The sequence below is a fragment of the Mycteria americana genome, chromosome 13 (assembly GCF_035582795.1).
Source record: "Mycteria americana isolate JAX WOST 10 ecotype Jacksonville Zoo and Gardens chromosome 13, USCA_MyAme_1.0, whole genome shotgun sequence".
Taxonomy (NCBI): domain Eukaryota; kingdom Metazoa; phylum Chordata; class Aves; order Ciconiiformes; family Ciconiidae; genus Mycteria; species Mycteria americana.
This window is the reverse complement of record NC_134377.1, coordinates 7,073,472-7,085,510: the sequence shown is the minus strand read 5'-3', so window position 1 is coordinate 7,085,510 and position 12,039 is coordinate 7,073,472. Positions and strand designations below refer to the sequence as shown.

General features: G+C 42.1%; 1 protein-coding gene across 3 annotated transcripts in view; it reads right to left on the bottom strand.

Moving 5' to 3' along the window:
• SPECC1L (sperm antigen with calponin homology and coiled-coil domains 1 like) overlaps window positions 1-11,885 on the bottom strand; it is a 73,462-nt gene extending 61,577 nt beyond the window's left edge. The window contains exon 1 of one of the 3 annotated variants that reach the window (XM_075516112.1): window positions 11,766-11,885. Coding sequence is in view for 1 of the 3 variants with exons in the window: in XM_075516111.1 (XP_075372226.1) it covers window positions 344-384 (41 nt within the window). In the remaining 2 variants the exon portion in view is untranslated. Of the gene's footprint in view, window positions 1-343; window positions 470-11,276; window positions 11,432-11,765 lie in introns of those variants that run through there. The other 2 variants (XM_075516113.1, XM_075516111.1) reach the window with 2 other exon arrangements.
• Window positions 11,886-12,039: the final 154 nt, after the last annotated feature.

The following is a 12,039-nucleotide window of genomic DNA, read 5'->3' as shown; positions in this document are numbered from 1 at the left end:
TGAAGACTTCCTTTGCCTTTATACACAATTCCTCCCACCTCAAAAAAAAAGCGGGGGGGGGAAGAGTGAAGTATAAGCTTAGCACTAAAAAGCTGCAGTGGAATTAAGAGCTGTAACTCCATGAGACAGTCAAGAGAGACTTTTGGAGGTCCCTCATATCACACTACTAAACAAAATACTCATCTATCAACAGACACAAGACGTTACTGGAAAACATTTGATTAATGCTAGCACTACACTATCAATTATAAAATTAATCAGGATGGAAAAAAGCCAAAACGAGCCGAAAATATCAGATAGAAAGACTGCATTCCTAAACTCAAATGTAACTATTTGCTCTAACCTGTATCCTTTCCCAGACGTCTCTCTTTCCACAGCACACATAGTACAGGAAACAAAAGGGAATCTTGTTCAGGAGCGTGCTCTCCTTGCTCTGGTGGAGGCATGTGAAACCAGTCCTGCATTTTATACCAACTGCAAACACAACTCTATAAATAATAATTTAAACGTGTTTTGCCCAATAGCATGGCTCTGCTCTTTACTGTAAACTGATATGATACATCCACCCAGTCAACATGAAATGCTTTCAGGGTTACTCTTATGTACACTTCAGAAACCTGAAAACTGAAGAGGGGGTTATGATTTCTTACTGTGATTATTTTAATCTCATCCATTATTTAATATCCTTATTTATACTAATATTGCTGTCACAAAACTAAGGCTCAATTGCAAGAGTACAAGAAATGGTTTCCTGTGCCTGTAAGGTGAGAGAGAGTTAAGCAGCAAAGAAGGTATTAGCCTTTTGCCTTTGGTTGAAAATACAAAAGTATCAAGAGGTATTAAGCAGTTTTATCTATTAAAAAATTGTGAATTGTTAAGAAAATGATAAATAATCTTAGAATTATCTTTTAAGAGTTCCAGAAAAATAGAAACAACTGATCCCTCAAGTTTGAGGATACTGAGCATTTTTGAAACATCAAATACCCAAAATACAGAGGAAAATAGAAATATTCACATCTAAGCAATGGAGTCAGTACACTTTTACTCTCTATTTGTAGAAGTTCTTTGGTTTTGATATATTTAGGCTGACAACTTTTGCCCAAATAATTAGGGAATGACATTTTTAGGTCACTTACACAGTCCCAAAAGGCAGAACTGTGAAGAAAAGATTATAAAACACAGCCTCTTCAACCCCCTGTAAAACACAGATTCAGAACTTCCCCAAGTCTCTGCAGGCAAGACAGCATAGTCACCCACAACTTAATATCTGGGATATGAAATAAGCTACTAAGAGACAGAGTTCTCTACATTTATAGTGTCCACTGCTCAAGCTTTCAGTCTGCAAGCTGCACAAGCACTCTAAAATGAAATCTCTTGCTCAATAATTCCAAAAACATAATCCATTAACCACTGGATTCCAGAAGCCCAGAGCAAGCAGTGTATTTGTTTTATTCAAGACATCAGTTTTAGTGACTTGAAAGTTTGCTGATGCTAGAGGGTTATTTAAGATACCAAGGGTAACAGGAAACTGCATGGAATCACAGAAGACCCTTATGCGACTAACTGGACAACAAAAACAGCAAATAAAATCAAATGTAGGTAAACACAAAGCAATCTATCTCTTGGGGAAAATCAACCTCAGCTTCATACATAAATGTGCTCTCAACTCATCAATATTGCTCAGCAAGACTTCAGTGTTTTGAATCACAGCTTTATTAAACTATCGGTACAGTGTTTAAGATAAGGCAAAAAAAGCAACACAATTCCAGGAATTATTAAAGAAAGGAGTAGAAAACAAACCATAAAACACAAATATCGCACTCAACAAATCAATTTTTTGCCCATCTACCCACACTTAACTGGTATGTGCAGTTCTGGTCTCTCAACCTCAGAAAAAGGACTTCTTATAGACCTGCAAAAGGTTCAGCAAGGGGCAAAAATAAGATCAAAGGTGAGTAATAGCTCCTATGAGACATCTCACAGGGAATATGACAAAAGCCTATGAAATCTTGAATGGCATTGAGAAGGCAGACTGGGACGGGCTGTTAATCATCTCTTCCAGTACTAAAACTAAGGACTAACAAATGAAGTTGGAGTTAGGTTCAAAATAAGAAAAATGAGCCATATTTTTAATGCAGAACAAAAGAAAGCTGTGGCTGCATGAAGTGCAAGTGGAAGGAGAGACTGGACATGTACAAGGTAGAGAAATTCCCCTAATGGATGCTAAAGAGCTGAGCACTAAGCGCTCAGAACCCCTCTGAGCCAAAAATAATTGTAAGATGGGAACATAGTCAGGGTAGGAGGGAAGACTTCAGTTTTGGTTTGTTTTTTTTTTTCCTGAGGCATCTGCTCATAGCCGCGGCTAGACCCAGAGCACCAGGTGGGATGGATCCCTGCTCCAGTCAGGGCAGTGTCTGCTACGTTCTTATGCCGTGAGGAAAATACACAGATGTCAATGATTTATGGGTGCTGCAATTTTGGAACAACTGCTGCAGGTAGTTATTTAGAGACAAAGACTTTCCTATTACTTTCTATCTTAAAAATTCAAAAGGGCCTTCACAGTTGTCCATTACAAGTTGTGAAATTACAAAAATAGGAATTCTACCTTTAAGTTACATTATCCATCCACTGTTTTCAAGCCACATTTGCTATTGCTACTTCTCTTTTAAACAGAAGGGAGGAAAGACCAGAGCTTTGGGCAAGAATTGGCTGTTATACACCTAAATTTCTCTACTCCTTCTTTGGAAAAAACTTCAGAGCTGTAACTGCTGGGAGCAATGTGTAACGGTTGCAATACTTAACATTCCAGACAAGTGACAGGAACATTTACAGAAGAACTCCTAAACTTACCAACTGTGCTCTAAAAGCCTTTTCATAACAAAATTAAATAATGTAGTCTTGTTTTCAAGCTCCTACTTTAAACAACTGCTATTTCAAACCACTGCTGAGGAAAGAAAAAACAACTGTTCATCAATTAAGTCCAACTGATTCTTCCTAGCGTGGGGAATCTATTTCACAAGGAAGGGGAGCACTGTCCATAACTCGGTCTCAGCACTAACTTCTACATTGACTGCACCTTCAGAAGCTTTTCTTTTTGAATTACAGTTTTGGAAACCAGAACAAAAGAGCAGGTAAGTCTATACCTTATTGGTATCCATCCTAGAGCTCATTAAAAAATATTCTAAGTGGGCTAAGTACCCTGTAGCACGCCCACTAACTAGGGCTGCCCACACTATAGATGAGAATGCCATCCACATTACTATTATATAGGTTTTGTTTCACTGGTGTTGATAATACACATAATGAAAAATACCCTTATATCTGAAGGCAGTCTGTGTGTCCCTTAAAGTGCAAGCTGAGATAAACCGCAACCGGCAGAACATAATAAAGGAAACAGAAGAGGGAATATAATATGTAGAATATTAGTACGATAAACATGGAGGGATACTAAAACCTGGTTTTGGCTGCTTTGTCATTTTTCACTCCTTTTGGTAAATTTCACAGTTGCATTCAAATTTTAAGCTGTGCACTAACAGATGATGTAATATATACCTATTTCCTGGATAGCAGTTACACCTCTATGTCAGATTTTAAAGGCTTAAACAAACTTAGCAGAAATCTCAACCTTCTCTGTAAACCCCTCAGGTTAATATTCCAATAAAATAGAACCAACTCTCATTTTGGCACTGTAGGTTTTCTGGGCAAAAAAAAATTTAACACAATAAATTTCCCAAAGGACTGGCCAGCTTTAACTATAAAAGCAGCTAGTCTAAAAAGTGATACTTGATCAGTTAACCACGTTAACTGAAAGTGTTGTTATCTATCATCATTCCAAGCATGTTCTGAAGTAAGTGTTATTACAAAAATCAATAACTCTCCAGTTACAAAGGTGTATTTAGTGTCATATAACCCTAAGTATATACTGTATGCCTTAACCAACAATCAGATTCCCCTGCACACATGGAAATTTTCCTTGCACTGCCAGGGAAGTACTTTCAAAACCAGCAATGTACAATTTTAAGACCACGGAATTTGGCAGAATAGCACAACAAAAGGTGCACGAACACAACAGCTTCCTTTTTTTCAAACTGACTAGCTTAGTAGATAACACTGCAATGAAGTGTACTCTGTCTCTAGCACAGCTGTTCCCAAAAGTGTTAGCTAGAGTAGGTGACCAGTGGTGGCCTTTTCCCTTTTGTCCATTCAAAACGTTGTCAGCTGAACTCTTGTACCAACAACTGCAGCAAAAGCTTCTGCAGCATGAAGTTCACAGGGAGAAAAAAGGCATGCAGTAGCTTAGCTCCTATCAGAAAAAGGGGGACAGAGAAAGGACACGCAATGTGCTATTTCAGGAGGTAGACCAGCGGCTCCCAGCACAAGTGTGTTACAGGTGAAACCTGTGAGGTAAGTGAATAACTACGACCAGGTCTCAGGTTCATCCAAAACACTCCATCAGATCTTCAGTTCGTGCAAAACCCAAAAACCCCAAATCCTGTTTCCAGCATGGGTACAATGACAAATCTGGTCTTACCAGCTGTTGAATAACGTATTCACAACTTGAGGACTTTCTATTGCCTGGATTTCTGGAACTGGGAGCTGACTGGGTGCTCACTATGTCCACTTCACCACCAACCTGGTCTGACAACATTCCTGAAGGCATTACACCAAAAAAAAAAAAGAAAAAAAAGAACAGAGGACAGGAGAAGCATACAGAGATACATCCTCCAAGGACCTTCCCAGCCCCCAGGTGCTTATGGCTCTGGGAGCCCCAGCCCCAGAAGGACCATCCTGGCCTCAGCTGGACCAAGGGAATGGCCCATCCACAAGCCAGCCTTCCTAAGGCTGGGGGAGGGAAGTGCCTGCTGGGGATTGCTTAAGCTAGTCATGACAATAACTTAATTGTACCCTACCACAAAAAGAAGCAGTCCCACCCCTTCCTCAGTCCTCTCCCTTCTTTCAATTCTAGAGATCATAGCTCATTTTTTGATGAGTTGGTCTTTCAGTCAGATCAGCACTGATCTGACTCACCTTATAATTGCTAGATACTATGCAAAGGAAGCAGCGGGACTGTGAACAAGAAGGAAGGCTCACCTGGTCAGAGACAGTATAGCCCCAAATTTCTTTTAATTCAGTCTCAGGCTATTGGACACTCAGCAACAGCCCTGATTTAAATGAACCTCTTACTGCTGCCCAACCACCACTGCTTTCCAAGCCACACTATTCTGTGGAACCACATGGTAAGCTAGATGAGGAACCAGGTAACTGTGTTATATTTAAGCAATCAACACAAGACAAAACAGGGCACTCAGACCACCATAGAGGGTCTGAAGACTGGCTATCTATTGGTTTGAATTCTGTGCTCCAACCCACACCTTCCTGCACCTCCAAGACCTGTCAGCAGCACATCCAGTTAAAATCCTTCAGGCTTGGCAGACAGAGAAGAGACAGGCCTGCATGCAAATCTTTCCTAAGTACCCTGGTATCACTAGGGGAGGAGCATTTACCTACCCCAGTGGGGAAGCCCAAGGACATACATTTGAGTCATGTAGGAGAAAAGTATTTGGGATAGGATGGAGAGGCTCCCATCTGCAGCCACTATTCCCCCCCCAGGAAAAAAGGATAAGATACTATTTCTCTTCCACATTTTTATTCCAAGCCTTCCAGAAAAGGGTGAATCACTAAACAGTTTATGGAGTCCCTGTTTCCTTGGACAGTTTGGTTGTTGCAGCAATGCAGGACTCTACATGGGGATGGAGCCTGGGAAAGCACTAAAAGCCCAGGACCAGTACAGCATCCCTACCTGATGTGACCGCTGATGGGCTGATATCACCGTGGTATGCCAAGTGCCTAACACTTTAGCACTTTTCATTGTGAAACACTTTTACGATATTTCTTTGAGAAGCTCCTATACCTCCAGGTTTCGTGGCGAGCCTTTGATGTTTGGCTGAAGGCCTCAGAATTTCCCATTCCCTCTGGAAAAGTCTTTCTACTAAAAAAGGCTATACTGAAGTCTTTATAGTTATTTTTTCCTCCAAGTATCCTTTACTTACAACATTAACATCCATAAGTTATAGACTTAATGGAATTTTCTTCTGTAGATAGAGACTATTTTTTACAGGTATATATCAGAAACATTTACAGAAAACTGTCAAGAAGTTCTTATAATGCATATTTGGATAATTTTAGGGTTTTAATATAGCAAATTTACTTCTGAACTTGAAATGCAAGTAGACTGAAATCTCATGTACGCACTTGGAACTATATTATTTAAAACGTTTTTAATATTTTTCCTGAGTGAGCTTTCATAAACAAAATTTATACTGTTTACTAAGAAATTTGAAAGTGTTGGGTATCTTTCAATCAGACACATACAGTTAAAATGCAAAAAGAAATAGGTACAAAGCCTAGAATATCAGCATATGGAAGATCAAACCTTGAAAGCATAATATAGAGCTCAGGAGCACATCGTATAACCAGCAGTTTTGGTTTCTTTGTGACAACTGATATATAAATACAAATCAATCCCTGCCATTAATGACAAGCTTTTAGGGCTGAAAATACTGACAACTTTATAAGCAGGAAACAAAAGGAAGTTAGGAGAGTGACCCAAGATATATAAGCAGCTAGTGGTCCAAAGATATGGGACCAAGCCCCCATATTTTGAGTTGACAAGAACAAAGGGCTGGCAGCACCGTGGAATGGCGCAAGCCATGGGGACCCCCAGCAGCTTCACTCTCCTTTCCATTAGCTTTGGTGTGTTACAGTACTGACTGCATCTGGAAGAAGAAAAAGACCAATGACCACAGCACTGAAGAAAGGGCGATAGGCCATCCTTGAAAATCTTTAACGCTCACTTAATTAAGCAGATTTGAGCTTGGCTGTAAATCACAGTAACATCTATCATAGCAAACTATCAAAACCTTTGCAGAATGGCATAACATCACCCTTAAATTTTGTTTCAAAGTCATAGGGATACCCATACTTACAGGTTGAGGAAACCCTCTCCTGTAGTTTTGTATAAGGCTAGAAAGAAGAATAGCAACAGTTGTGAGGGGGATAATGTTTATAACAGAAAGTGTTCATTTTAACTTCTTAATTCTTGATGAAAAGTTCTCGGTTATAGTCAAACCCAGTGATAGTGCCACATTCAAGGACGTACCTCACATTTACAAATCGTAAGTCAAGAATAATTTGATGACAACTTCCAGCAACTGTATCTAAGTTCATCATTTCCAGAAGAGACATGTAATTGTCCATTTGATATAAATGAGTGCAGATAAAAAGTACCCTTGCATGCTTCTGTCATTGCAAGGAAAGAAAGATCTTTTTGTCACAGAAAAAAATAAAAGCAAAACTAGAACTTCAAGCGAACAGAATTACGCAGTCAGGTTTGTGGTAGGAACCATGTCTATAAAGAACAGTTTTAATTTTTTCCTTTTCCTCCAGAAAAGACCTTCAGGGACTCAAAGGAAATATCTGCCATTAACTATTTACAATGCTGGTTACTTTTTAAGGAAAAGCAAACTGAAACAGAGAAGACCATTTTTTGCAAAGAAAGATTTTTAACTGCACAACAGATGCTACTTTAAATGCATACCCATTACCAAACCTCAGTGTCATTTAGCTTGCTAAATAAAAGAAACTTTAAGCTCAGTACAAGTTGGCAACTCAGTAAAAACTATAAATAAATAAATATTTTTTTTTAAAAATCCTATGGCTAAACAGAGAAAGTCAAGCTCTAATAGATCATTTTTATAAACTTGTCCATGTCAGTTAAGACTTGTCAATATGAAGACTGCCAACATCTTAGCAATGAACAGTGAAATATGTGTGAAGGAGCCTCTCCAGCACCAGCCCTCACAGAACAACGAAATTCTGTAGCTGAAGTTTCAAGAAGGCTCCATCTGCCAAAACCACTGTGTGCTTTTAATTAAGAACACATATAGAAATGTATTAAGAAGAACACAGAAAGTTTCAAGGAGTGTTAAGAATGCCAGCCTCTTGGTCAAGCTTTCCACCCACCCCCTCAGAATGTATATCCCATAGGAAATCATTATTCACTGCAGGTACCTGTGCAGAACACGTATCCTACACTGGCTAAATGACCAAAGTCAAGAAAATGTTTTTTAGCATCAGAAAAATACCAATACCTTCATGCTGATGCCATTAAATATATCACTCAAGTACTTCAATACTACCTTTATTATTTTTTAATACTATTTAAATACTAGATGTTAGAAGCTCAGTTTATTTTCCTGAATAAAACTGCATATATACTAGTTAGTTGCAGATGATCATTAGCTTAGCTTCATTCTGGCAAACAGTCCTGGAAAATAAAATTAACTGAGGATCATGCAAGTCTTACCTTTCATAAATGTCAAACCAAGTCTTCAAGTATGTAAAAATGAGTTATTTTCTCTCTGAAATTTTGCTTAAGTGGCTTTACAACCCTTTAATATGTAACAAATGGCTAGATCTAAATTTTTTTTTTTTTGGTACTGAAACCTTGCAGATTGATCCCCTTTAAAAAGTCTCCTTTTACCTAACTTCACAATTAATTCTTGTATTACTCTTCTTTTCTATAATTTGGGAAGCTACTAGTTCTGCCACTTATTTGCAACACAGTGTCATTTCTTTGCAAAATTAAGGTATCCTGAGACATTTACTTACAAAGATGAAGATCAAAAGTTGTAGTGCCTTTACGGTAAAGAAAAAGTCCTCTTTCCCAAAGAAAATCATGCATGTGTGTGTGAAAACTCTAATGATGAACTATTTATGTTAAAAGATAGTATCCTATGATTACTTGCAGGCTGCATTACACCGTTGAGTGCTCCAAATGGTGGCTTCTCTGATCATTTCAGTTGGAATAAGCTCAAAAGAAACAAGTAATATGTTCCTTGTGACTAGTCACTTAAAGCTACGATTAAGTATATAGCTCAGCTTCTAATACCCGTTTTTTCTCCCTTTTTCAGTATAAAGACTAAAAATAAGATCAAATGGGGTGATTTTTGAAGCCAGGAAGTAGAAGCATAACATTTCTTATGCTGTTTTTCCCACTGAGCAACAGAGATTCAGTCACATTAATAGCATTATACACTCCTAGAACTGGATCCTAGTTGGCAAGACAGGCTCCAACGTTGCAAGATCAAGGCAAGAAAAAAAGAACTTCTGAAGTATGTTAGTAAAAGATGTCTTAAGGAGTTTCCATCGCATGCCTCCACCTTCTGAGAACATATTTTCCTCTTTCATACTAACAGTAAAGCAAAAATGGCATGAACTTATTTCCCTTCACCATATTACTTGTAAGTATATATTTATTCATACCTAAAATGTTAACTGTACATCACCTCATCTATTCTGTACAATGAAAACCTTTGCAGCATAAAAATAACTATTCCAACATGCACTTAGACAGAAACTTCTAAAACTCATTGGCCTCTCCTTACACTAGTAACTAATACAGGCCAGAGATTGTTCTCCAGTCCGGAGGGAAACCTGCACTGCTTGATTTGTGACTATACAGTCAAAATTGCTTTCCCCTCTCCCCCATCCAGAAAAGGGTGGCCATGTCCCATGCCTGTTTGGAGAAGCACTGGCATTTGCCACCTATGAATGATGCCCAGGTGTGGCTAAGGAAAATGTTAGATGGCCCTAGCTAAGCCATGCTAGCGACCATGCCGACAATTTACTAGCGTGAACTATCACATGCCAGACTTCAGCCTCACACCGAAGTTTTCTTTGATTTGCTACTATGGACACACTCTCCATTAAGGGAAACCTTCGCTTAAGCCTCTCCTCAAGCCTGATACAGAAGACGCCTTTGGTAGCCTGGAAGGCCACAGATATCACACTGCCTTAGAACACGGAGGGAAAGGGAAAATACTGCAGAGCTGGTAAGCCGCAAAACACAACAAAAAGTACAGTCCATGAGAACTGGAAATCCCTGCACAGAGGTTTGCCCACTGTGATGTTCCACCATCATCGAATTTTAATAAAACAGTCTTTTATACTACTAAAGAGACAACACAGATCTTTATTAATGGTCACACCAAAATTCATGTCAACAAACAGCTCTTCGACTTGAGCAGATAAAAGAACTGGGAAATGTGGACTGCAGTGTTTATCTAAATGGCACTGTATTTGACAGAAATGGTACAATAAGTTAAAAAGATTTGAGATGCTTTGTTCCCCACAATTATGTATTGTATTCAATAAAGAAAGAAAAACAGACACAGGTCTTCAGACATACAAAAACATCTGAAAAATCAAGTTTTCTTTTCTCTTATTTCACATAGTCTACCAGCCTAGAATCTGATTTTTCCATTAACTGAAAATTAAGTGGCAGTGTTACAAGAAACAAGAGACTACTCCCATCTCAGTTTCTCAATTTTAATCTCGGACTGTTTACAATGACCTGCTCTTTTCATTTTTGTTAGCTACTACCTAACAACAATCAACTAGGCTGGAGGGGGGAGGAGAAATCGTACTTCTGAGCTACTGCAGAACTCTATTATGATCCACAGAGTGTTAAAAGCAGCCACTGGCTTTAGTTTGCCTACATTTCAGCAGCCAAAGTCCATACCATTAATTAAGCAGGAAGCAGCAACAGAAGGTTTATGTTTGCTTTTGGGGTGAGCAGAGCTTGCACAGACTACATCCTTTGGCAGAGCCTACGGGTCTTGAAAACACTTTCCACCCTGTGGAACCATTTACAAGATAAATTTTCTACTACAAAAGAGCTATGTTTTCCAGATCCTAGCACAGACAGACACTTCATGCAATCACAGACGGTGAGATGCTGTTGTGGAGAGAAGTGTGCAGTTTGCTGAGCATCAGCACTGCATTGTTTTTCTCTCTGAGGACACGACTCTGATTCTGGCCCAGCTATAGGAACCTGCTTTCCTCCATCCCTGGCACTACCAGGTCATGTAAGGCTTGCAAGAAGGAATACTGTGAAGCACAGGAAGGCAGACAGCAGGCACAAAACTAGAACTTGTGGGATCTTTCAGCTACAAAAATGCAGGAAAGCGGCACTCCAGACAAGCGTGCAACCAGAATCCAGACAAAGGTCCTCCCCACCACACCAAAACCTAGCTACAAAGATGCCGAAGCGCAGGCACTCTACCTTTCTCCTCAGAAAGCTCCCGCACGCACCGCCACCCCTCTCCGCAGAAACAAGCCAGCAGCTTGAAACAAATTATTTCAGCGTGGGATGCAAAAACCCAGGCAAACCTGAGCTTGCCCCGCTAGCCGGGAACCGCGAAGCCCTCCGTTACCTCACCGCCTCCCAGCTAGACGGGCGAGCCGGCCTCCCCCGGGGCACCCCGGGGCGGCTCTCGCCGGCAGCGCCGCGAAGGGACAGTCACAAAATGGGTGACAGGGACGACGCAGCGTGCTCAGCCAGCGAGGGAAGGGAAGAGGATGCCGCCGCCGGGCGAGCGGGCGGGGGCAGCTGAGGCGGGAGCGGGGCGGCTGTCACCGCCGCGGCCGGCTGAGAGGGCGCACGGCGCGGCGGGCGTGACAGCGCGGCCGGCGGCCCCTCGGGGCACAGGGGGCGGTGGCGGTGTGGAAGAAGCCGAGCCCAGGGGCGGGCGGCGCGGGAAGGGGCTCCCCGCAGCGGTGAGGCGCTGCGGCCGGCGGGAGCGGGGCGAGCGGCGGGAGCCCGGGACACAGGCCCTTGCCGGGGCCTGCGCGGCCGCGGGCGACCCCCCGGCGGGCGGGCGGGGGTCGGGGCTGGACTGGGCTCGCCGGCGCTCGGCGCTTACCGGGCAGCCGCCTCCTTCCCGCTTCTTCGCGGCGCGGCCCGAGTCTCGGGGGACCGCGCCGGGCCGGGTCGGGCCGGGCCGCGAGCGCCGCGGCGGGAGGGGGAGGGGGCGCGGAGGGGCGCGCGGGGATGGCGGGGACCCCTCCGCCCGCCTCCGCCTCCGCCCCGCCCCTCGCGGGCGGTGCAAGCGCACTGCGCAGGCGCCGACCCCCACCCAGGCCAACCCCGCGCCGAAGGGGCGGGAGGAGGGTGCGGCCACGGGAGGCGCATGCGCC